Source organism: Odocoileus virginianus, chromosome 8 (assembly GCF_023699985.2).
Source record: "Odocoileus virginianus isolate 20LAN1187 ecotype Illinois chromosome 8, Ovbor_1.2, whole genome shotgun sequence".
NCBI lineage: Eukaryota > Metazoa > Chordata > Mammalia > Artiodactyla > Cervidae > Odocoileus > Odocoileus virginianus.
In genome coordinates this window covers 70421040-70447719 of record NC_069681.1, presented here as the reverse complement: position 1 = coordinate 70447719, position 26680 = coordinate 70421040, and the positions used below count along the sequence as shown (strand labels likewise).

The 26680-nt window shown below is 52.0% G+C and overlaps 1 protein-coding gene across 1 annotated transcript in view; it reads left to right on the top strand.

Annotated features, from left to right (window-relative positions):
• The window catches only part of CRYL1 (crystallin lambda 1), a 53617-nt gene extending 40973 nt beyond the window's left edge, over nucleotides 1–12644 (top strand). Inside the window, exons 6-8 of the mRNA XM_070471645.1 lie at nucleotides 7987–8092; nucleotides 11640–11746; nucleotides 12088–12644. Of these exons, the coding sequence (XP_070327746.1) occupies nucleotides 7987–8092; nucleotides 11640–11746; nucleotides 12088–12198 (324 nt within the window). The 3' untranslated portion in view covers nucleotides 12199–12644. The remainder of the gene's footprint in view (nucleotides 1–7986; nucleotides 8093–11639; nucleotides 11747–12087) is intronic.
• Nucleotides 12645–26680: the final 14036 nt, after the last annotated feature.

Sequence of the window (26680 nt, the reverse complement as noted above, 5' to 3'; positions counted from 1 at the left end):
AGGTGGGCAGGAAGGGGCTCCACGGGGCACATGGTCCCACCCCCGGCCGCGACTGCATGAGGCTGGTGGGTGCTCACAGCTGCTCGGTCCTTTTTCTGTTGCCCGTTTGGCTGCAGAATTGGGCCGGAGCAGCCCTAGTTGGCTGGGAAACGCTGACGACTGCAACCTAGGGGCCCGTGGGTGATGGATCCTGTTGCTGGGAAAGTGCTTTTCAGCCCATCCTTTTAAGCTGATGGGCACGATGAGGGAAGAAGCGTTGAGATGATAGACTCTTGCCCAGACAGTGGCTGAGCTTGCACTGCCCGTAAATTCCTGTCCTGTTGCAAGAGGGTCGTGGAGGCAAGCGGGGGTGAGTCACAGAGCTGCCGAGGATTCTCAGCTCGTTGGAATGTGTGGGTGGTAATGAGTTTCAGACTGCTGACCTCAGGTGGTGTTCATGCTTCTGAGAAACAGAACCTCCAAGTGGATATCTGCCCGTGGGCCCTGAGCTGCAGGGCTTCCATTCTAGTGTCCGGTTTGGGACGTGAGGTCTGTGGTCCATACAGGAACCTTGGAAAGAGACCAGGCCTCTGTGGCCCAGCTTTATTCTGGACATGGATGCAGCCACTGTGAGCACTGCTTTCAGCTACTAAGGTGCATCTCAAAGGTCACGTGGTAAAATGAACAGACCAGGCTTTCTGTGGTAAACTCCATCAAGCATTTCTGTTGAGTGTAGTTTAGGACAGTGCAGTGTTTCCCTGCAGCAAACTTTAATCAAGCCTAATTGCTTACATACCTGATACCACATGAACACAGCTGTTTTTTTAAATACATGTTTTGTTTTTCTATTTTTGGCTGTGCTGGGTCTTTGTCTAATAAATGCTTTCATTAATTTTTCTATTATTGACTGTACTGGATCTCTGTTGCTGCTCAGGCTTTTCTCTAGTTGCGCTGCAGGAGCTTCTCATCTTGGTGGCTTCCCTTGCTGTGGAGAAAGGCTCTCGACTGTTCGGGCTCCAGTAGTTGTGGAACACGGCCTTAGTCGTTCCTCAGTATGTGGGGTCTTCCTGGACCAGGGATCAAACTGGTATCTCCTGAATCAGCAGGTAGATTCTTTACTTCTGAGCCACCCAGGGAAGCCCAACATTGATTTTTTAAAACGATTTAATTTGCTTTCACTTAAAACACAAACATGTCTGAACAACGAACACTAGTTTTCTCTGCTCCCCTCATCCCGCCCCATCCGCCAGACGGCATCTCCCTTGTCCCGCTGGCCTCCTGCTTGGCATCTTGGCATCGTGGTGCAGCCTTTGATTTCAGGAGTGGAAGTGCAGATGGCAGGCTGCTTTTCCTCATCTCCGTCATGTGAACAGAGGGTCCCTCCAAAGGTGGCGGCCGGATGGGGCAACTCCTCAGGCCTGAGAGGAAGTCCCTTCTCCGGTCATTGCGAGTCTGGTGCTCCTGGGCCAGATCTGCTGCTGGGTGGTGAGCTCCCGGCCTCGTCCTGAGAGTGTGCTTAGACTGGGGGGAACAGCAGCTCCTTGACAGAGGGGGCAGCTGGGGGAGGTGGTGTGGCCCAGGGAGTCTGGGGGCGAGAGGACCCGAATCTGTGGATGTCCGAGGAGCGCTCACACTCCTCTCGCTTGGGCTGTGATCACCTGGAGGCAGGAGGTCCTTGGCTTTCTTCTCTCCTTTCAGAGCCAGGGTCAGTGTGCGTGCTCCTAGTTCCCCAAGTCCAAGTTCATCCAGGAAGTTTACCACTCACACACGCGGCCTCTGAGAAGTACCTTTACTGAGTCCAGGGGTGGTGGGGGAAGTTTTTTCTACGAATATCACCCTGAGTGGGTTCCCTGCAGCCCAGTAAGTGCGGGCCCTCCCAGCTGTTCTGGAATGAAACCGGAACAAATGGACGGTGAGGAGGCGAAGGAAAGCACAGACCCAGGCTGAGCCACACGCTCCCCGGCCCTGGATCAGGGAGCCTGCAGCCCCAACAAGAGGAAGCAAGTTCAAAGCCTGGCTCTGAGTGGTGGGTGTGGGGCTGGTTAGAAGGTTTCTTCAGAGGAAGGTGCTGCAAACAGCAGGGCTGCTTCAGCTTGGCTCCCCTGGTGTGTGGCCAGAAGGGAAAAGCAGAGGCTTGAGTGAAGTGCTGCTGAACAGACCTTGGCGACACCCATCTGTGTATTTGGCAGGGAGATTCATGTAGAAGGATGTGAGGGAAATCAGAGGAGCCAAGAAGAAGCTGGGCTCCTGCCTCCATGCCACCACGCCCTCTGCCGTAGGACTCTACATTTTATGTTGTCTAAAATTTAAGCTTGAAGGTTTAGGGGTTGGGAATTCCTTGGTTGCCCAGTGGTTAGGGCTCCGCACTTTCACTGCTGAGGGCCTGGGTTCCATCCCTGGTCTGGGAACTAAGATCCCACAAGCTACATGCCCCCTCCTCCCCCTCAAGAAAAAGTTTAAGAGTTAAAAAAAATAAATTTATGGTCTATTTATTTGGCTATGCTGTACAGCTTGTGGGATCTTAGCTCCCCAACCAGGGATTGAACACGAACCCCCAGCAGTGAACATTCAGAGTCCTAACCACTGGACCACCCGGGGACTCCTACCATCCTCCAGATTAACCGACACCTGCTTTCTCAGCTGTTAGTTGGAAGAGCCTCCTGTCAGTGGCCTTTCATTCAGAGGTTGATGGAACGGGAGACATTTTTTGTTATAGGATAGGTCTGGAAGGACCCCATGGTCTCAGCATTTTTAAGAAGCCCCAGAACTATATCAGAAGCACACCCACGGCTCAGCAAATGTTTAATGTCTTGCACTGACCACTGGGAGCCAATCAGAGAAACTAGAGGTCACTCATAGCTAACCTGAGTTATTCCACATGTGACAAACTGTAGAACCGAAAGGCAACAGGAGCTTTTCTAAGGCCAGTGGTGGTTTTGCGCAGACTCGGGCTTCCCGGGTAGCTTAGATGGTAAACAATCTGCCTGCAGTGCCAGAGACGCGGGTTCGATGCCGCATCAGTTAATTAGAACTCTTCCAGCAGTGATGGTCTGTAAGAAGTAGACCATTTTTATAACAGTGTTTACTGTTTTATGGGAGGTGACTTTCTGAGTAGCCACAGTGGCGAGCAGTAAAGCCCTATTCAAAGGAGACATGCTGCTGATGTGTTATTTTAGAGACAACTCCAGCCCCATTAACAGATAAACATAATGAAAACACCAACCACACATTTCAATTAAAAGAAAAAAAACCTGTCTGGCATGCCTGGGGTTACTCTAACAGTGTTTAAAGCAAAAGCATTTATGCTAGTGTTCTAACAGCTCTGAAAAAAAAAACAAAGTGCGGTGCTGTTACTCTTAACACCTGACTGCGTGTCCTCTCCCACAGGTGCTCGGGCAGTGAGAGGTTTCAGCTCCTCTGGTGTGAGCTGACAGGCAGGCCGGGGGCCCCAGGTTGGGGTGGGGGTTGGGGTGGGAATGTGTCCCCAGGAGAGGAGGCAGAGAAGGGGGCCACAGGTAACAGCTGGACAGGAGCCTATTCATCCCGCCCCCAGTGCAGGCGGGAGCTGGCCCTGGAGGTCTGAGGGGCAGAGACTCAGTTGTGTGTGCCTGCTTTGGGGTGGGGCTTTCACTGCTTGATTCAAAGTGAAAGTGTTAGCCCCTCAGTTGTGTCCGACTCTTTGCGACTCCCATGGACCTTGGAATTCCCCAGGCAGGAACACTGGGGTGGGTTGCCATCAAACCTCTCTGTAAAGAGCTTCGTTCCCGAGGACCCTCAGTCCCAGCCTCACCGAGCCCCAGTGCACTTATATTTGCACAAACAAGAGATTTTGCTGTGAATGGTTTTAAGGTTCAGACTTTTTGTTTCTATTGGCCTCTTTACCACTGGTGTTTTTCTTCCTGAGAGCTTTGTTACGAGAGAAGTGGGTAACACCGCTGTGGCCCAAACAGCTCTGGACTGTCCCTTTGTTGTTCAGTTGCTCAGTCGTGTCCGACTCTTTGCAACTGCATGGATTGCAGCACGCCAGGCTTCCCCGTCCTTCACCTTCTCCTGGAGTCTGCTCAAGTTCATGTCCATTGAGTCTGTGATGCCATCCAACCATCTCACCCTTTGTCGTCCCCTTCTCCTCCTGTCTTCAATGTTTCCCAACGAGTCAATTCTTCTGATCAGGTGGCCAAAGTATTGGAGCTTCAGCATTAGCATCAGTCCTTACAATGAATATTCAGGGCTGATTTCCTTGAAGACTGTCCCTTGGATGGGCACTAAGTCTTTCCTCTCCTTCCCTTTCATTTTTTGGGTTATTTCCACTGAAGGCTTTATTCTCAAAAATACTCACAGGGAAAATACCACTTCTGTTCCCCACCCTGAGTTAGATTGCTTTTATTTTCTGCATTCTTGTCTAGTCTGTGTTGAGAATACTTTCCTTGAGTTTGTGTTCATTTTTAACAGCTTCGTGGTATTTTGTTTCATTGATCTTTTTGAAAAAAAAATCTAAGCTTTCCCCTGTTGTAGGATGTTTTAAGGTCATTTCAGGTATTCTGCCTTATGGCGCCTCTTTGTACGTCAGTCTCCTTCTCCCAGGACTACTAGGGCAGCAGGGCCACCTGTCTGAAGGGATACCTTACCGGGGGTTGGGCCCGCCTGGGCCCGCACATCCCAGGGGCCCTGCCAGCTGGAATAGTCCTCTCCGTGTCTCTCATCACATCCCCCCACCCAGGATCCTGTCTGAGGCTCTTTACACAGGGGCGGGAGGGCTATGATCCAGTGCCCTGTTGCATCAGCTAAGCGTGTTCAGTCAGCTCATCTCCAAGGTGCTCGAAGCCCGGTCATCCCGAAGGAATGGCCCCGCCCCGCTTTCCAGAAAACGCACAGCTCATGGACTGCCAGCCTCGGGTGATGAGAGCTGGCCAGCAGCACTGGGCCGTTCTCCCTGCGAAGTCCTGTGAAGTCCTGTCCTGTCCTTGCCCCACCTCCTCCAGGAAGGAGCTGTGGGTGGGGACGGGCAGAAGGGACGTCTTTCAGTCTTGCTCTGGAGCCAGTTTCGAGGTGCACGTCAGACACGTGGTGCCTGGCAACGAGTGTAGAGAGGAAACACGCAAGTGTGTGTGCGTGGAGGGAATGAATTCATGGCTCCAGGTGCTTCCTTATGAGAAAAGCCGGCCTCCTTGTCACCGTGTTAGTTCTTAATTTAAACTCCACTGTCTGTAACTGCCTTGCTCTGAATCCGGGGTCTGTACGGGCTGTGGAGTTGGACTTTCTAAAGGCAGGCCCGGCGCCCCCTGTTGAGCCTTACCGTCTTGCATTAGGGTCATTCCCATCTGGCTCGAGCTTGATCGTCTCTGGGGATCTGGGGTTAAGCCTCAAGGGGCCTCTTTCCCTGAGACCCTTTGTCTTGAGTCTCTGATGGGGGTGATGCTGGACTATCTCAGGTTTCACTCATTTTTACCTTCAGATACAGAATTTCATTGTCTAACATGTAGCAGTAAAACGTTTTTTTGCCTTGGTCAAAACACTGGATTGAAGCCTGGACGGCTCTGGTTGTGGGCTGGGAAACTATAACTTTGTCCCAATTCCTGGGGGGCAAGTGTATTCCTGGTGGTGGTGGTGCTGGCTGAGGTGGAGAAGTGTTTGCACAAGAAAAACATGAAAATTCAGGACCACGTGTGGTGAAAAGTAGAGCAAAACAAAGTAGAAGAAGATCAAGAGCTGGGAATTAGTAATTTCTAGAAAAGGATAAAAAAAAAAGAGACCAGGAAAGATGGCAGGAGAAACATGAGAAAAGTAAGTGAATATGAGGGCATACCAAAATACATGAATTAAATGAGAGAATTTAGTAGGAAAATGGGCTGATTAGAAGGAAGACTATTTCTGTAGCTGGTGATCAGTAGAGGAAATAGTCCCCGGGCTTGCCTCACTCAACACATTTTGCATCCCTGAACTGTGCACGACCCCCAGGACCTCCCCCTTCTTCTTTGTCTCCCCAGGTCCAGGCCAAGTCCCACAGTGGGTACTTTAGAGATGTCTTCCCGCCTCCTCTCCCTGCCAGACCCAGGATGCCCAAGGGTCCCATGTGAGGGTCGGCTGAGCAGAGGGCCGGTCATTCTGTCACACACAGTGCTGACAGTGTTTGATATATGTGATTAGCATCTAGTCAGCTGACTCAAGTAAGGAGATTGTTCTCAATAATCTGGGCAGACTTCATCCAATCAATTGAATGACCTTCAGGGCAGAGCTTAGGTTTCCACCAGTCAATCCTAAAGGAAATCAACCCTAAATATTCACTGGAAGGACTGATGCTGAAGCTGAAGCTCCAGTACTTTGGCCACCTGATGCGAAGAACTGACTCATTGGAAAAGACCCTGATACTGGGAAAGATTGAAGGCGGGAGGAGAAGGGGCCGACAGAGGATGAGATGGTTGATGGCATCACCAATTCAATGGACATGAGTTTCAGCGAGCTTCAGGAGATGGTGAAGGACAGGGAAGCCTGTCCATGGGGTTGCAAAGAGAGCCAGACACAACTGAGCGACTAAGACACAAAGAAGTCTACCTCAGAAAATCCATATGGAGCAGAAAGAAGCAGTTAGGAAGAGGAGGCATGAAGACTTTTCCCTTTTCTAACTTGTTCAGCTAATGAATAGCAACTGATAAAAACCTGACTGCCCTCTGTGGATGAAGCAGGAGGGAAGGACCCAGAGCCCGGAGGAGGTATGGGTTCTCCGGACCTGACAGTGTTGGGTGGTAGGAAGCCCTCTGACCCTTTGTCTAGTCAGGTCAGTGTCCCCGCTCATGACACAAATCAAGAATTAACTGCTCTGGGGTGGCTCACTTTGTAGGTGTTTTGAAATCTTTGGAAGTCAGCTCTGAAAGTGTGGAATGTAGTTGTGGAAGAAGAGAGCCAAGGCAAACAGCATCGCAGGTCAGGCTGGCCTCCGGATCCACATCCCTCACAGTTTGGTGCTGGAATGAAAACCCCAGGCTGTTGGAATGTTGACCCAGGGACCAGGGCTGGGGGGTTGGGAGTCAGCCATCCCCGCCTGGCTGCCTCTCACAGCATCCCAGGGGCCAGGGCGGCCCTCTGAGAGGACCAGCGGAGACGTGGCATGGGAGGCGGGGCACCTTGCCATCCAGCAGTCGTTTCTGGCGGTTCTGGGCGGCCCCACGGGCCTCGTTTGCGCTGTTTCCTCCTGACACCGCCCTAACCCCCCAGCGTTGCTGCCAGGAGCTGAGGCCCGTAGACTGAGCATTTGAGCAACCTGAGTGGATTTGCTCTCATCAGTGGTCACGTGAACCCAAGGATGGTTTAGAACTAATAGGAAACTTGGAGGAGGACTCTTGCTGACAAGGTGCCTGACACCCAGTGTCGGCACCAGGGGCAGGGAGCCCAGGCTGCTGGGGGCATCGGCTGTTGGCAGAGGACGCGCCAGGACATCCCGGGGGTGCCGGGGGTCGAGCAGGTTGTCACCACGCGTTCCTGGGCCTCCCCAAAGGAACGCATGGGTGATGGAGGCCCTGTGAACGGCAGCCCCACCTCTGCAAACACACAGCTCTGAGCTGTGTTTCATCACAGAAGCACTCTTCCACAAACTCGTTAAAAGCTGGGCAAGGCCAGGCTTGCAGGCTGGCAGAGCCTGAGGATGGCTTTCCTGCTCCTCCGATGGCCTTGGGTCTTAGATGTCAGGGGACACTTCTGTCCGTTTCCTCTGGCGCCCCATCCCCCATGCCCCCTCCTCCCCTTCCCTGAAGCTGTGATGGGAGCTAGAGAAGCCAGGACACTGGAGGTGGGGACCGTAGGGACAGGAACTGAATCTTTGTCCAACCACTTCACGAACTGATCTTTTCTCAGGGTTTGTTCATGTGTGATCGCTGTGTAATGCCACACCTGATGAAGCCTGTTCTAGGGCTTCTGGGGTGTTTGGGGTCCTGTTTAGAGAAATGAGGATGAGACCAATGGTAATGGATTGTCCTCCCTATGAGCTCACCTCCAGACCCCATTCTCTCCTCTCAGGAAGGTGTGGTGTCTCCGGGTGACCTTGACCTCGTCATGTCAGATGGCCTGGGCCTGCGGTATGCGTTCATCGGGCCCCTGGAGACCATGCACCTCAACGCGGAAGGTAGGGGCTGCTGAGGGGTCTGTGCCGGTTGCTGCTATCATGGTTTGTAAACAGGCTTGCCTTTTCTTAAAACTGAGGAGATGCAGCACCATGTAAGAGACGCTGCCTGGAAGTATGTGTCATGTTTTTCTTTTTCTTTCTTCCTTTTTTTCTCCTTGAGAAAAATAATTCAGATATCACAAGAAATCAATAGGGAGAGACTGAGAACAGTTAATTCTCAAACAAATAGAAACAGAAGCTGATGAAACTTGAGAACAAACAGCATGCAGACAGGAAGGAGGCCCTCGACAATTTTTCAAACAAAGCAGCTGATAAGAAAGCCTAATTGACTGACCGTGATAGTGGTGGACAGATGTAGCTTTCAACTTCAGAGCATTCCAGGGAGCAGAGGGAGTCAGTTCTGAGATCTGGCTCAGGACCGTGGACATGTGCGTGATTCCTCACTGTGCCACCAGAATGTGTTGGGAATGCCTCCTTTTGGGTGTAGTTTTCATAAAGCCAGCATCTCAGGTTAAGGCTGGTTACTGGTCTTAAAAGCTATAGTTTATCTGGAAGTGGTAGAGATATTTTAGGATGTGTTTTTAATCTAATAAAATAGTGCCTGAGAAAGAGAAGGCCAGCATGCCTACTCCCCTGTGAAGTGCCAACTGTGGCCGGCAGGGCCCTGCTGGACTTGCAAGCTACATGACCTCGTGCAGGTCAGTTCACTGCACCTCAGTTTACCCACCTGTATAACTGGTACCGCAGCCGTGACCTTCACAGGGGTGGTGTGAGAATAAGCTGGATGGAGACACTGGGCTTGAGTCAGAAACGGTGAGATGAGCTAAATCTAATCTCAGGAGAATCTGTTTTCCCCCCATCTTTTCTTATTCTGTATAAGCAGCTCTTAAGCAGTTAGGTTCAAAGTCTTCTTTCTGGAGGGAGAGGGAGCCTGTGCCATGCAGCATGAGAGATCTTAGTTCCCTGACCAGGGCTCGAACCTAGGCTCCCAGCAGTGGAAGCATGGACCGCCAGGAAAGTCCCTCGGGGTCTTCTCGAAACCTAAGCTCTGTGAGTTCTTGTGAGCGGATATTGTTGACCAGGCAGAGGGCATGGATGCAAAGGAGATGGGGGGTGGGAGTGGACAGTGGGATAAAAGGTGAGGTGGCTTTTTTCCTTCACATTGTCAGTGAGATCATTATTCCAGAGTAGTTCCCATACCACTCACTTTCATGGTGTAGAGAAGCCAAAACTACAGTTGGAAATAAACTAAAACCCTCCTTTTTTTACTGTAATGGGAGGGGAGAACTTTCCTTCACTGGATCTTCCTTCACAGCACGGGTTCCAAGTCGCCACAGGCTTCCTGTGTCTGGAGTGAGTGCAGGCTACTGGCCTAGCAGACAGTGGGCGTTTATCCGAGAGCTGAGGGCCTGCTGCAGAAAGTTTTCTTATATTAGTAGAACTGAAATACTAATTGGTTTTTGAGCAAGTTGGGGAGGAATTATGAATTGTTTAAGAGTTTTACTGTATTTTATTCTGTTCTGAAGAAGTGAAAAGCTCTTTTAAAACTACAAATTTTATAAAAGGCAGTAGGAAAAAAGGTACGAGAAAGCCCCTGGGATTCTCAGATGACTTCACTGGGGCCAGGAGAGACATGAAGTAGCCGGAGGTGAAACAGGGCACCTGAATTGCGTCCCAAGGCTCATGGTGGGGGAGGACGGGCAGGGCAGCTCGTTTTCCCCAAAAGTGGGTGAGCTCACAACTACAGCACACCTGCCTGCTCTCTCCTCTCAGTCTTTCCAGTGTTTTCTGTTGGGTATCTCTGCTCCCTCAAAATGGGTAAGCTGTGTTTGTGCCTAGATTGTATCACCTTTAGTTTGAATAAACCTACGAATAGGCAAGGTGAAGTAAATATTTAATTTCCAAAAGTACGCAAATGTTTGGGGCATTTTCCACGTTGCAGAGATGCTGCATATCCAGGAGAACTGGCGGAGGTCGGGGGGCCTCCCCAAGCTCTGAACTGTCCCCCATGCTTCTGGTATATGCAGTGAAACCCTTCAATTTAAAAAGGAGTGTCTGGAGCTTAAGTCCAGGTGCTGATGTCAGAAAAGTAGTGTGTTTGAATTTTCACCCATCGGATCACTTTCTCTTCTAAGACAAAGTGGGTGTCATCCTTCTCAGAGAGAAGGGAAATGATTTGAGCCAAATGCAGTTGAAATCAGTGAATTTAAGCTTTCACACAGATGTAGATACACAAAAACTAACCCCACAGAAGTTATGAGTCTTTTTTTTTAAGGCGTGTCCATTGGAGATCACTTTTAAGTGAATCATGCAGTGTATGTGATCCTTGGAGGAGGGCATGGCAACCCACTCCAGTATTCTCACTTTTAAGTGAATCATGCAGTGTATGTGATCCTTGGAGGAGGGCATGGCAACCCACTCCAGTATTCTTGCCTGGAGAATCCCGTGGACAGAGGAGCCTAGCGGGCTACAGTCCATGGGGTCATACAGAACCGGACACAACTGAAAGGACTTAGCATGCACACACATGCAGTGTCTGTGGGGCAGGTGTGAGCCCTGCTCTGGGTTGCTTCACATCCTGCAGTTTGTTTGTTCCCTGTTATCCTTTTAGCCTGCCTGACCAACTGCTGAGTCTCCCTGGTTCTGAAAGAGGCTGGCTGAGGGCCAGGGCAGCTCAGCAGGTTTGGAGGGGGGTTGCACTGGGCTCCTGTGAGACCTGCCCCGAGCGCAGGCCTGCACTGACCGGCCTAGCCTCCTTGCCTGGCGGGCAGGGGCAGGCTGGGCTGTGTGTGTGCGGAGCGGCCCGTTCAGGCAGGCCACCCCGTGTGTGGGCAGCCTACGGCTTCCTCTTGGAATCAGCCTCCCCCACGCACATCTGACACTGCCGTAAGAGTGGCGTCCCCTTTGCCCCTTCAGGGTCAGCCTCTGCTCCACATGCTTCTCCGCCGCAGACCGAGGACTCCGTCCTCCACTGAGGCCCGGTGTCAGCAGACGTGTTGGGAGGCGTGTGGTCGGGGGTCACCTGCAACCCCCAGGGCTGGTGGGGCCCTAACTTGGCGGCCACAGCCAGGCCTACCCCGTGGGGGTAAATAGCCCATGTTGAGAACCTGTTGCCCAGAAGATGAAGGACCAACTAGAGCCCCTGGTTAAGAGGCAAGTAGGGAATGGATGCAGTTGAACTTGCCATCTTTGGTTCTCAGGGAATGCATTTGAGTGGTGTACACAGGTGACCTCGTAGGCACATTGTTGAAGGAGACATTTGTGGTGCAAAGAGGACTCATGTGACACTTGAGGACTCAGAGCTGACCTGGGCCATCCGAGGTCCTTGAGAGATGCTAACCCAGACACCGTGGGAGCCTGGAGGTCGGGTCGCTTCTCAGGACTTTACTGCTGGGAGAGGCTGAGTTCTGACCCCTATGTGGCTGAGCAGGGGGTCCCACCCGCCGGCCCTCGACACCCACAGGGGCCAGACCCTGCGGACACGCCCAGGTTTGGGTGGAGACAGAGCTCACTGACCTGGGGGTATTCTTGTTTCCTCTGCTTCCAGGTATGTTAAGCTACTGTGACAGGTACAGCGAAGGCATGAAGCGTGTCCTGAAGACTTTTGGACCCATTCCTGAATTCTCTGGGGCCACAGCTGAGAAGGTGCACCAGGTGTGTGAGCTCCTGCCTGCAGAAACAAGGTGTCGCTTGCAGCTGGGGTCTTTGCCTTGACCTCCAGGTTCCTGTTGCCGACTGTCTATGACCCCGTCAGTGTCACAGGGGACCCTGCGAGCAGTGTGACCAGAGAGCTGGCAGCTCACCCAGGCGTGTGCTGGGGAGCTGTCCGCCCCCCTGAGTTTGGGGAGTTACATCAGTTGAGGGTTTGCCAGGCTTCTTCTGTCTCTGAAAGCAGATTCAAGAGTGTGCACAAATAGGAGTGGCTTTCCTTCTGCTTAATTAGTTGTCCTTCATGCTTCTTTTCCCTTTCTTCTCTCTTTTTTTCCCTTTCCCAGGCCATGTGCGTTAAGGTTCCAGATGATGCAGAGCACTTGGCTGCCAGAAGGGCGTGGCGGGACGGATGCCTCATGAGACTCGCCCAGCTGAAGCACCAGCTACCCCAGTGATGCTGCGGTGACCACTGCCACCCCCAGTGGGGACCACCAGCCCCCAGTCCCACAGCTTTGAGACACCGGGGTTGGGGAGGGGGGCTGCGGGAGCCCGACCGGGGGGAACCCTGCTTGCTGTCCTCACCCTGGCAGGTGCCTGGGGAGGGCGTGCCCCAGGCAGGGGTTAGTCACAGCCATTGGGGTCTGTGGGCCATGGATCCCCCCCAACTCCCAGCAGATAAGAGAGCAAATCGTCCAAAGATTTGACTGCTTACTTTCATGTGATTCCACCTGTTTACATATCATGATCAGTGGTTGTAGTTTCAAGTCATTTTAATCTGCTGCGAAATGTTTTTGTAATTATTTTCTGATCTCTTGCTGAGGACCCTGTGGTCCTATACGTTTGAGGAGTTCCCTTCATTTTTCTGATCCTTATTCCAAATAAAAGTGTTTGATTGCATAAAGACATCTTTCCTTCTGCTCTTTCTGGGAAAGACGTGTCCTGGTGATGGACATCAAGTGACCACGATAGCCAGGTCGTAAAGCAGATGCTTTGTTCGGAGCTCCCTGTCTGCCGTTCGGTGAAAACCCACACTTTGGGCTGGTGTTTCCCATGGTGCTATTGGGGTCAGGGTCAAGTGTGTTGGGGAAGCCCCCTCTGAGGGTGGCGGACAACCCCCAGATGCCCCCACAGGGAGCACACGAAGATAACTATTACCCGGGCCCTGTGTCGCCTCAGCCTAGAGAAGGGCTTGGTGTGGGGGACGGTTCAGAAAGGGGTTCCTGAGGGTGACCATGGGCTGTGGAGGCTGCACCCAGGACTGAAGCTCTGGACCAGAGGCTGGGGCATGAGGCAGAGCAGCACCCTGCAGCGAAGGGCCCTGGAGCCCACAGCCTTCCCCCGGGGCCGCCCCCTCACCCCCGTTTTAGCCCCCACCACATCCTCATCTCTGGACCTGCCCCAGCCTCCTAGCCTGAGAGGACAGCAGACAGGACAGAGGTCCTGTGCTCTCCTGTGGGACCCTCAGCTGCCCTGAGCTGGCCCAGGGCTGCCCAGCTGGGGCCACTCCCCTGGTTCCCACTGGCCCAGGGTGCCCTTCCAGGCGGCTCCTCTCCCCTGCCAGCCTCCTTCTGGCCAGGGCTAGGCTCCTGTCGGACAGCCTGCAGGACACCACGCCCTCCGGAAGAGCTGTAGCTGTCGCTTCTGGGCTGGGCCCTGGGGCTCAGCTCCAGCCTGCTCCGTGCTTGCTGGACCCAAGATGGGGTCCCTGGAGGGTCTCTTGGTGGGAGAGGAACACACATCCCCCACCGGCAAACGTTCACCTGTCCAGGTGACTCTGGACAGGTGGGAGGGACTCCAAGCCTCTCAAGGACGCTCCTGTCCTTCAAGGGCTTCGCAGTCATTCCAGCCCTGGGACTTGGGAGGGTTGTCCCAAAGCGTCCCTCAGCTGGAGGTGGTGACCTTTTGTTTCCTTCTCGGCAGGGCGGTCATTTGTATTCTGCTGAGGGAAGACTCTGTTCCCTTCCTTTTGGGCTGGCTTTTTTTTTTTTGGTTTCTGCTTTTTTTCAGATCTCTGAGCAAGGTCACTGCCCTTCCCCCAACACATCAGATTCCACACCTCCCCCTGGAGTCCTGCTGCTCCAGACCCGCTCCTGCTGGCCATCAGCTCCCGGGCTGGAGAACATCTCTGGTCCTGGCCCCCCCTCCCGGCTCCCTGCACCGCCCCCCACACCCACCCCACACACACCCCCCCCCCCACACCCCCCCCCCCGCCATCCGCCGCCCTGGTGGGTGCTGGGTTTCTGCCCAGTCCTACCTCTGGACCAACACAGTCTCTTTACTTACCATGAGGATCTCAAATGATCCCTTCACCTTTTTGGAAAAACTGCCTTTTAATTTTGTGTCCTTAGACACACCATGCTTTTTCTTTTTTTTTTTTTTTGTTTCTTCCTTTTTTGGGGGGAGTGGGGTGTTTAACCTGAATAATTCCCAAAATAACTTCACTTCCACCACCCCTTTCCTTCCGGAAGCTGGCTAGAGACCAAAGTCTGCCTCCTAACCTGAGGCCTCTTGTGAGGATGACCCTACAAGGCTCCCAGAGAGGAGACTGAGGATGCCGAGAGCTTCCCCTGTTGCTCTAAGTGTCATTGTGTAGAGGCTGCATTACTGTGCAGTGTGGATGAATAGACACGGGCCTGTGGACTGGGCCCAGAGCCACTCAAGGGCAGGGCTGCAGGGCGGGCCCAGCTAGTAGGGGGCTGCTGGTCCCCCAGTCTCCCCTGGGCTATTGTACCAGCGTGAGTGTCCAGGGGCCACCTCTTCCCTGAAGCCCTCTGGGCCCTCTACCGTTCCCTTGAGACCTTGAGCGGCTGCGGCAGCACACATTCGACCCCCAGCCAGCTGCAGGGGCCAAGGGATCATTCAAGTCTTGTTTCTGGGGGCATCTCACACAGAGCAGGTTTTCAACAAAACTGGCCCCACAAACAAACGGACTTGATGGTCCACTTCAGGCCTCTTCTGGTAACAACTGGGTGGGTGACTTGGGGCAACTCTCCACAGAGGACAAATGAGAAATGAGCCCACAGGGCTTCCCTAGAGGCCCAGTGGTTAAGAATCTGCCTTCCAATGCAGGGGACGTGGGTTCCATCCCCAGTCAAGGAGCTAAGATCCCATGTGTTAATAAAGCAACTAAGCCCGTGCACCACAACAGGGACCCAGCGCAACCAAAAAAATTAAAAAGCAACAAGTACACAAACATCTTCTCAAACAGAAGAGCTAACACAAGACATGAGGAATCTGAGCCACATTCTGAAAACCCAGGAAGGACATGCACGCAAGGACACCTCTTGAACCACCAGGGCAGCCAGCCAGGCTCTCTCTGTGTCAGTAAGAAAAACAGACACCACGAGCTAAAGCACAACCAACGTGTCAAAGTCTGTGAGCTCCTAATGAAACTAAGAAATTAAAAAACCTTGTCGATCGTGCTTGGAGCTTCACTCACACGCGTGGTGCCCACTGGGGACCTGGGCTCCTGGACATAGGGCTGGTTCCTCTGTCCTTGGTTCCCTTTCCCGGGTGACCCACTGGCCCCAGGTGCCCCACTGACTGCCAGGCAGCTCTACAGGCCCATCGTGGGGGTCAGTTCCCAGCTCTAAGTCCCTAATGTCAGATCCATAGCCTGAAATCCGGCCCCAGGTTCATCACACTGTGCGTACACAGTGTGTACGCATGTGGACACAAGAACTTGCTAAGGCTCAGAATCAAGCCCTGTGTTTGGTGTGCGCCTGTTTGTGTGTGTGTATTTGTGTGTGTGCATGTGTGTGTGCTTGCATGTGCATGCGTGTGAGAGAAGGTTAAACACTCTCCAGCTTGGCATAGGCTGGCATCAACCTGCTGAGTCCTGGTTGGAAGGGACGAACCAGATGTCCTGAAACCACCACACAGGGACTCAGCTCTGCCTGGCTCTTGTGAAGAGATGGATTCTGGGTCTCTCAGAGTCCTGCTGACTCGGGGCCACCCCAGCAGGGCCCAGGGATCTGTGTTTTTGCTGGAATTCCAAGTAACGCAGGTGAGCAGCCAGCAGCCTCCCCCAACCCCTGACACCATCTTGAAATCTCTTCAAGACCCCCGGGGGCCCATCTGACCCTGGGGACCCTGACTTGGAAGGTATTTTTCACTGTGAGTCAAATCCGCCTCCTGGATTCAACTAACCCTTGGTTAGTCAATCCCTCTAACCCTTGGCTCCCAGTCAGTCATGAACCAGCTTCCTGGCCTGCTGACTTCTGACCCGCTCTTTCCAGAACCCCTGGTACAACAGAACTCCTCTGACTTGATCATGGGATTTCCCTTATACAACTGGAAAGGCAGCTGTGTTTCAAGAAAATGGTACTTTCCATCAGGAAGAGAAAGGGGATCTCCCAAGTATGTAAGCTGCAAGTAAACTGTGCCCTTGGGACTTGGTGGCAGGCACATCATGTTAGACTCCCCATGAAAGCCTAGGCAACTGGACCTGGTTCGACGTTCGACACTTCCAGGGCTCAGACACCTGCCACGTGGGCAGCGTGATCCCAGAAAGAAACAATGGAGGAGCACCTCACAAGACTGGGTCTGGAAGCTAGAGTCCATGGCGGGCCAGCTCAGAAAATGCTGTTGACGGAGTGAGAAAAGCTTACACTGATATTAGCACACCTTTGAAAATGGAGCCAGTAGTTCTTCTCTAAGACTAAGAGTTGGGGAAACTTTCTGATGTAATGTAGGAAAACAAAGGCCACCTGAACTCGGCACCCTTCCTGGTATTAAGGCCACTGCTGTTACTGTGCCTGATACAATGAATCCTTCAGAAAAATACTTATTCCACTCAAACCCTCAACACAGCTGAGTAAACTGCCTTGCTCAGCATGGTAGGAAGGTGCTTAACTCTTGTCGGGTCCATCTTGATTATGGGCTACATTCCAGGTTTTTTTGCTTGTCTATTGCATTTCTAAAAATGACTTTTTGGGGGATTGTGAATAATCTGTGAAGACTTTGAATTGTCTCATCTTCCTCTGTCGTGGGTTGCTCGTGGGGTGGTGGGGGCAGTCAGTTTCTGGCAGGGCCTCAGGCCTGTGGGCTCCAGGTGTCCCTCTTATGGGGCATGGCCTTAAGCCGTGGCTGAGCTGTAGTCCATCTGATTTGTCAGGAACAGCCTGTGGGTTCACTGAGCCCCGTCCCTGAGTACAGGCTCAGGGCGCTTGGGCCTCCACCTCTTGCACAGACTGGTGAGGACAGAGGGAAAACACACTGAGTCAGAGCTGACCCCTCCATCTGCCCTGCCTCTTGGAACATTCACCTCTGTCTTCAGCCCAATTCGATGGCCACTTTCTGCTCAAGCACCTGTTTTGCTTTGTATTCGGTGACTGGCTGGCTGGTCAGTGTGGAGCTGGCCGGGATCTCGTCCTCCTGTGGGGAATAGGCTGCGCCTGCTCCTGCCCTTCAAACCACTGGTCCTTATGCCTGACCACTCTGCCATGATCATGAGGATGGTTAGTCCAACCCGAGCCCCGCTCCGTAGCTGGAATCAGAACCCCCTGAGCAGCTTTGAGAAGTCTGGAGGCTGTGTCTGCACCCCAGACTACCCACCAGAGTTTCCAGGTGTGGAACCCAAGCGTCAGTATCTTTCAAAGCACCCGGTGACTTCTGTGTAACTAAACTTACTGGAAATATTTCTTGAGCCCTTGTATGTCTCAGCATCAAAGTGTGAAAGTGTTAGTGACTCAGTCATTCATGTCTAACAGCAACCCCATAGACTGTAGCCCACCAGGCTCCTCTGTCGATGGAATTCTCCAGGCAAGAATACTGGAGTGGGTAGCGATTCCCTTCTCCAGGGAATCTTCCCAACCCAGGGATCAAACCCAGGCCTCCCACATTGCAGGCAGATTCTTTACCATCTGAGCCACCAGGGAAGCCCTGTATGTCTCTACTTTTCATGAATTATTTTTCTTAATTCTATGGTAGCCTCATTATTTTCATACAAGGGAACTAAGAGTCAGATGAACAAGCATTCCAAGGCCACGTGGACATGCCAGAGCCAGGACTGTGGCCAGTCTGAACTCAGACCCTCACATTAACTCCATGCTTCATCACAGTACATGGGGAGGGCACGCTTGCAAGAGACTGAAAGTTCAGATTTGAATGAATAGCACTCCGTCGTGTTGCCATAACTTACTTGCAGTTTTCCCTGTTGTAGGAGAGTCAGGATGTGGTCAACATTTTTACTTTATAAATTATTCTGCATAGAATATTCTGTGCCTAAAGCTAAGTACATCTCTAATTGCTTACTCAGGACAGGTTATTGGAAGTGGAATCAGGTTTTCACTAGATAGAAAGGTTTATAAATCTTGGTACACATTTCCAAGGACCCCGAGTGTACACGAATGCCGGGTGCACCAGGGCTGTGGGCACATTTTTCACTGGGAAATAAACAATGGGTTAATTTCCAGTACATCTTCCTTCTAACGACATTAAATTTGCTAAACTCCACGTCCGCCCAGGGGTCGTTAGTGGTAAAGAAGCCACCTGCCAATGCAGGAGATGCAAGGGACCTGTGTTCAATCCCTGGGTCGGGGAAATTCCCTGGAGAAGGGAATGTCAACCCACTCCAGTGTTCCTGCCTGGAGAATTCCATGGACAGAGGAGACTGGCGGGCTACAGTCCTTGGGATCACAAAGAGTTGGACATGACTGAGTGACTTAGCACACGCATCTGCCCATCAGCAGGTGCATGGGCTTCCTGGTGGGGAGAAGAGGGTGAGGGTTTGTCTGTGTCCATGGTGTGAACTCACCTGTCCTGGATCAGGCAGGTATGTCTGCTGAGTCACCCACAGCCAGACTTCCCCTTAAGCCACCTGAGCATTTCCTTGCCATCTGTGCCTTGCCACAGCCGCCTTGCCATAAATTCTTCACCATGTTTATCCTTGGACTGATTTGTGAAGGTTGATGAAGCAATAAGATGAGATTTAAAAAAACAAGTTCCACCCTTTCTGGACTGACTGCCTCTGTGTTTGGTGGCGAAAAGCAGGAAGGGAAGGGGGACAGACAGCAGGCGTGTGCAAGTCTGAGGTGCCCAGGGCATGATCAGAGAACTGGCTGAGTTCTTCCTTTGGCACATGTTTACAACAGGCAGATGACACAGCATTTATAGATATTTTCAAAGCACTGACCCAAGTAGAAAATACAGTGTAAATCAGGCAAGTTTTCAGTACACACAACTCTGCAACACAGTGTCCTTAATGGTTCTTCCTTTTTTTCCCCCTTTTTATTTTTGACTGCAAGTCATGTGGGATCTTAGCTGCCAGACCAGAAATCAAACCCATGCCCCCTGAAATGGAAGTGCAAAGTCTTAGCCATTTGTCCACCAGGGAAGGGCCTTTCCCTTTTTTTTTCTCTTTTGTTTTTATTTTTTAAATTATGAAAGTACAATAACATATTTATGGGACACTTGGAAAATACAGAACAATGTTACATATTGTTCCACTATATATGATAATATATACTATTTTTTAAACTAGATCAATTGTGATTTTTAGTTGGAGTTTAATATCAAACTCTCAAGAATGAATAGAATGAATATATAGAAAAGTAGAAGGCTATAGTAGACCTGAAAAGCACAATGAACCAATTCAACGTAATTAAGACTTACACAATTTTCACGCAACAGTAGGATACAGATTCTATTCAAGTTCCCATAGCCTATAAACTATGAGACACTGGAACATATCCGGGCCTTCCCCTTTTAATTTAATTTTATTATTTACTTATAACGGGGTGTGGGCTCTCTAGCTGTGGCCCATGAGCTCTAGAACGCATTGGCTTAGTTGCTATGCTGCATGTGGCATCTTAGTTCCAGGATCAGGAATCAAACCCGCGTCCCCTGCATTGGAAGGTGGATTCTTAACCCCTGGACCCAAGGGAAGTCCTTTTCTGGAGAACTCTAACACAGAAGCAGCAGTTCTTCCAGTTTCTCCAAAGCAGAGCTCGCTACACAGAACATTTAAAGTCAGGCGAAACGTGCTCCTGAGCCTAAGCCTGGAAACCGCTGAAAAGTCAGAGGAACCTCCTGGCTCCCTGCGTGAATACAGACCAAACCTGGGTAAAAACAGGTCCCAGTAAACATTATTCTGACAGTTACTAAGCTCAGAACCAATATCTATCACATCCACAGGCGTGAGGAGGTGGCGCCTTCCCCAAGTGACCAGTTGAGAAGGCGCCTCTGTGGTTTTCATCAGCTTCATGGACACACAACAAAGCGCACGCTGACATCTGTGGTGTGAGTCCTGACAGGTCTGAGTCTGGTTGCAGAGCGTTTGTTAAGAACCTCCAGAGCCTGTGTACCCTTGCTCACGCCGAGAGCTGAGTGGACACAAGCCTCCCAACCACGTCCCTGAAAAAAGCCACCTCCTGAATGGAAGTGTTTCCTGGAGTGGCCATCGGAGTCGCTGCCCTTCAGGTTTTACTTTAGAGCTGCCCACACAGCCTTTCCGAACCTGCTCCTGCACTGACCAGACGTGCGGCCTGGAAAACGGGTGATGTTTGCTGCAAGCATGAATTTGCCCAGAAAAGGCAAGAATGAACAAGTAATAAAAACAGATGGGAGGAAAGTTGGCTGTTGTAGCTCAGATTCACGAGCTCCTAGATATTAATTAAGGATGGGGTGGGCACGGGCTGGGGTGGGATGAGGCTGGGGTCCGCGCCTTGTTTGTGCCCCAGGTCTGCACTCAGAGACCAGGGCAGGCGCAGTGTCTTTCAGGTGCCAGGCATCTCACTGGACAAGCTCTCAATGGACTCTGCGTGTCTCCGTTGTACTTTTCAGAGCAACACTGAGTCATCTTTTCTGGAGAAAACACTTTATGTTGAGAATGCAGAGCAGATTTAAAGGACTTGGAGTGAATTTGGGTTTACGTTGGAAATAGACATGCCGATCTATCCCCAGTCAGCTTGCTTTCTTTTCCTCTTCTTAGGGGCACGCTCTGGGGAGAGGGCGATGCCCTCTTCTCTCCTGTCGGAACCCACCCTCCAGCCTCCTTCTGCATCTGCAGAGCCAGACTGGGCACCCCCAGGCAGCCATGGGACCCCCTGGAGAGGAGGAAGGAGAGCTGAGCCCCAGGGCCCGAGGATGCTTCTTCCTTACCGTGTGTGCTGAGGAAGGCGGGAGAGCAGCGGGTTTGTGCAAATCGTGGTCAGTTCTGTTGCAGAGCTGCACCAGGGCCACATCTCCTTTCTCTCACTTCCCAGGATGGTGCCCATCCCGTCTGTGTCCATGGGGCTGGGGGCCCGAGATGAAGACCCAGGGCTAGGCCTCATGAGCCAAGATCCCGAGCTCATGGGCAGTGGACTCGGGGAGAGGGAGGTTCCGCCCGGCCCCGTTTTGGGGCAACCTTGATGCCTCTACTTGCAGCTCAGCTCTGGTCCTGATCCGCCGCCCACATGGGAGGCAGGCTGTCACCACACCTGGTGCACAACACAGGGTGGGCCCTCCCTAGGGTGGCGGTCGAGGGTTTTTTCTGTTCCATCCTGAGCTGCAAAGTGTCAGGGAGATGAGACAACTACAGGCCTGGTCCCTGTTCCTCCTCCGGGACTTCGTGATCCTATCAGAGACTCGATTATTATACAGGACCAACCAGTGTCCTCATAGGCTTGGGGGACGCACACCCCGAGTGGTCTGGGGGAGCCTGTGGGGCATGGCTCGCAGGGAGGGGCCTTGGGGGACGGAGGGGCCTCGGGGGACAGAGGGGTCTTAGGAGACAGATGGGCTGAAGACGCAGTTAGTGGTGAAGGCCCAGAGGGTCCAGCCTGGGTGCAGAACAGGCATTGAGCCCGAGTGAGATGGAGGGAAGACCGCCTGCCCAGACCAAGGCCGGGGCAGCATCCGTTGTAAGGCAGGGCCCCTGGCTCCCCGTCTGGCACGCGTTCTCTCCCGACTTCAGGGCCCCTGTGTGGAGCCGAGGGCCTGGTTCCTGGCACCCATCCCCCGTCCTCGCACAAAACAAATGTGAGTCTCCTTCTCCAGCCCCGTTGCGGTTAGGTATCTGGGTCCGATTTGTGGGTGCTGGGGCCTGGGCAAGGGGGAGCCCCTCTGAGCACCAGCAGCCAAGGTCTGGTGGGGGTAAGTAAGTGTTAGTCACTCAGTTGTGCCTGACTTTTTGTAACCCCATGGACTGCAGTCCACCAGGCTCCTCTTGTCCATGAGATTTTCCAGGCAAGGATACTGGAATGGGTTGCCATTTCCTTCTCCAGGGGATCTTCCCAAACCAGGGATTGAACCTGGGTCTCCTGCACTGCAGGCAGATTCTTTACTGACTGAGCTTCAAGGGAAGCCTGGCGGGGGTTGGGGGGGCCCTTTCAGTGGGGAGCCCAGGACAGGCCTGCGGCTGGGAGAGGGAGGGGAGGTGGGTGCCCATGTGCTCCTGCAGGTCCCTACAGGGTGACTTGGCAGGAGCCAGGAGAGCAGCTGTGGCTTCCAGGCCCGATGGAGGCAGAAGAGTGACTTTGGGGCTGGAGGCGTCCAGATCCAAGGTGAGCTGCAACCTCTTCAGGGCCCGGAGGATCTGTAGAGTCGGCACAGTGACCCCTCTACTTGCGGGTTCTCACAGTTGGTTTGGTGCCAAGACAATTAAATACTTCCCAGAAGGCAAGCTCCTAGGAGAGAGGGAATATGAACCTCACCAGGTAATTCGTCCTGTCTTCCATGTCGAACGCAGCCACCAAAGGAAGACACTTCTCTCGCTCTCCTGTCATTGGAGCCTGGGTCACTCTGGCCGAGACTCCAGCCGGGGGAGCAGTCAAATTCCAAACACAAGAGGAGAGTCTGGCTTCATCCTGCCTCCGTGCTGCCCAGCGAGCGAGCCTCTGGCCTGAGAAGGAGAGGAGAGGAGATCGTTAAGGCAGGCGAGCGCTATGTGTGTCCCCAGCACACGGCTACTGGACATGAGACACTTCATATCCACGGACTTGTATAGTATCTGGTCCTTTCCTGACTTCTGCTTAGAATAACGTTTCCAAGGCTCACCCGTGTGTGTCAGCTCCTCACTCCTTTTTGCAGCCTAATATTCCACTGTGCAGAGGGGTCCTGTTTTATTTGTTCATTAGCTAACGGTCATTTGGGTTGTTTCCACTTTCAGATTACAGCAGTTTTTAAAACCATACAAAATATAGTTTCTCCGCACAGTAGACTTGCAAGGTTGGAGCCTGGGCTCGTGGGGAGGTGCTGACTGGACCCTATGCCCACTCCTTCCTATGGCCTCAGGTCCTGGCAGTGCCAGCCTGCAGGGATCTTGTCCAAGGAACATTGCACACACTCGGAAGTCAGCCTCACTTTTCCTGACATACTTGTCGATTTCCTTTACAGTCTACACTGAGAAGACCCATCCTGACTAGTCACATCTAGCTTCAACTGGGTCTCCTGAAGAAAGAGAAGGGACTTCCCTGGTGACTCAGATGGCGAAGAATCTGCTGGCAGTGCAGGGGATATGGGTTTGATCCCTGGATCAGGAAGCGCCCCTGGAGAAGGGAATGGCTGCCCACTCCAGTATTCTTACCTGGAGAACTCCAAGGACAGAGGAGCCTGGTGGACTACAATCCATGAGATTGCAAAGAGTTGAAACTGGGTCTAGAATTTTTTTTTTTAAAGCCATGACTCAAAGTTGCCTTGTTGTGCAGCATTTTTCTAATTTGATAAATTGGGCTTTGTTGTGTGATCAGATAGTGAGAAAATATTGGTTTTGGTTACAGGCTACAGCTGCGTCTTGGAACCATCTTCACACCAGGTGTGCAGGAGGCAAAGCACCGATTTAGCATCAGTTTAGGGCAAGTCCGCCCCTCCACCAAGACATGATGAGGTTTGTCAGTCTTCCAGGGGTCCCTGTAGACCCTCCGGGCGTTCTCCTGTTTCTCCAGCTTCACTCCTGCTGTTGGGCCCCAGTGGAGAAAAACTGTGACTCCCAAACTTTGGCATAGTGAAGGGAAGGTCATGGCATGTGTCAGCCTCGGTCCACTGGAAAAAGGAAAACAGAGGTGGTTGTGTTCTGTGGGAGGTGAGGCTTCCGCACAGCGTCTCCTATTTTCAAAGCAGGAACGAGTCCACAGCTAATATTTGGATGGGCCCACAGGCGTGCCTCCCACCCGCCGAGGCCTGGGCCAGTCCCAGCAGAGACAAAGGGCTCTTGCTGGGCACCTGGGGAGAGGGGCAGGCAGGGCCTCCTCGAGCTCTTCTTGTTTCAGGCGGAGTCTTGCAAAGGGAGCGGTTCAGAGTAGAGCAGGGTGTGGGGCGTCCGCTCTGAGACCCTCTGTTTCTCCACCCAGGACGGCTGGTTCCTCCAGGCTCGGCCAAGGACAACACTGGCCCAGGAGCCTGGGCCACGTGGAGCTTCACTGCAGAAAGGGCAGAGGAAGCAAACAGAGCCCACTTGGTCCCGCCATCTCTTAGCCAGCTCTTCTGGGGCCTCACCCAGAGCGGCAATGATCGAGGCAGCGGCGGGCCGAGACTGCGGTCCGGCCACCTCCCACCCACAGACCGCGGAGGGTCAGGGCGGGGAAAGCACGCCTGCCAGAGGCTCGCCTGTTGGAGGCGTGGCCAGCATAGAGGTGACCCCAGCGGTGATGAACTACGTACAGGGAGGGGAGGGGAGCACCGCAGGGGTGATGTGGCCGGGTTTTAAGGACAGGAAGTCACCCCGGGACAGCACGGGGGCTGGAGAGGGAGAGGTAGCACCCGAAGTCGAAGGAGCCGGACAGGCAAGGGCCTGAGGCAGTGAGGGGTGGTCCTGAGATGCTTGATCGTGGGCGAGCCTGCCCATGTGTGTGTGTGGCTACTTAAGTGATCAGTCAGCAATCTGCAAAGTCCTGCGGACATTCCCCTATGGACACTCATCAGTTTAATAAGTTATTTTAAGATTGTCAGTCTTCTCACTAGATTATAAAAGTCATCTCTATTTGATCAATCTTAAAAAGACTTGAATAACTGGAGAGCTGTATTACTTTGCTGTTAAAGGTCCTTTTAGTCAAAAAGTTTTTCCAGTAGTCATGTATGGATGTGAGGGAGAGCTGGACCATGAAGAAGGCTGAGCACCAAAGAATTGATGCTTTTGAACTATGGTGTTGGAGAAGACTCTTGAGAGTCCCTTGGACTGCAAGGAAGTCCAACCAGTCAATCCTGAAGGAAATCAACGCTGAATATTCATTGGAAGGACTGATGCTGAAGCTCCAATACTTTGGCTACCTGATGCAAAGACCCAACTCATTAGAAAAAACCTGATGCTGGGACAGACTGAAGGCAGGAGGAGAAGGGGATGACAGAGGGTGAGATGGTTGGATGACATCACCGACTCAATGGACTGAGTTTGAGCAAGCTCCAGGAGATTGCGAAGGACAGGGAAGGGAAGCCTGGTATGCTACAGTTCATGGGGTCGCGAAGAGTCAGACAAGACTGAGCAACTGAACAGCAATAATTCCACAGCCCTAGCTGAAAAAACTGTTGTTTAGTTGCTCAGTCACGTACAACTCTTTGCGACCCCATGAACTATAGTTCATCAGGTTCCTCTTTACATGGGAATCTCCAGGCAACAAAACTGGAGTGGATTGTCATGCCTTCCTCCAGGGGATCTTCCCGACCCAGGTATTGAACCCACATCTTCCACATTGCAGGCAGATTCTTTACAGCTGAGCCACCTGAGAAGCCAGTGGCTAGATGAAAAAACTTAATTTTGCAAAAACAGAGACATTCTACATTAAACTGTGGAAGTTTAATGTATTCCCAATGGGAAGCTTTTGTAATGTGAATCTAGATTTAAATTCCATCAAAAATGTAAATGAAGAATCATATTTCCAATCCCATATTAAAACTGTCAATAAAATAGATGGTTTTCATGCAAACACATGTAGAAATAGTTAGATCAACAGACCAGAGGAGGAAATTTCAAAACAAAATTAAGTATACATGATAATTCAGTTATTATAGTGGATCACACTGTTGGTGGTGTTGGAATAACTAGCTTGTCATTTGGAAAACAATTCACCCAAATGGCTTGGTGTATGTATGGTCCAGGTGTTCTCAGCACACAGCAGGTGCAACATGTTTGTGAGTTCATCAGCCAGCTCCGTGGTCTGTGTGGCCAGGGGACATCAGTGCAGAGGAGGGAGCGACAGGTCCCCCACCTGTCCAGCCACTAAACATGCCCAGGGTCCTGCCTCTTCCAGCTCAGGGTCCTGTCCAGGAAGACTTGTGTCACCTCCAGGGCAGTCTGTTCTCTGAAAGACTCCTATTTGAGCAGGTGGGGTACAGTGGATAGTGTCCATCCTCCAACATTTGGGTTTACATCTGGGGAGAGTTTGGTCCTTCTCCCACTGAGGGAAAAGCCCATCAAGCAACTTACAGTAAATTCACTGGTGGGCTTTCTGGGGAAGCTTTCAAAGTGAAGGAGTGCAAAGAATTTTATTAGGTACATTCAATAATATAATTTTAAACAAATTCCACTGAGATTACTTCAGTGCCCAGAAAGGAGGCAGAAAGGGACTGGAATTGATAAGAGGCTGATGAGAGGGCTGCTGAGGGGGAGCAGGTGATGGTTTACAACAGCGTGAGTGCACTTAACGCTCTGAGCTGGTTACATGCTTGTTGGTTACAGATTCATAAACTGAAAGTTCTCAGGGACAATGGAGTCCGGTGATGGCAGGTGTCTGGCCCATGTCCAGTCCCCAAGAGACGTCACCCCTCCATGGCACGTGGCCGTGACTCAGTGGCCTTCTCAGCTGCCCCTTCAACCATAAAGCAGTTAAGATGTTTGGTTTTGTGTACACTTTACCACATTAAGGAAGGAGGAGAAGGAGCAAATGGACAAGAGTTTGAACAAATTCCAGGAGTTGCTGAAGAAGAGAAGCCTGGTGTGCTACAGTCCATGGGGTCGCAAAGATTTGGACACAACTGAGCAAGTAAATGAGTCAAACCAAGGTTGAAACTCAGATCTAACTC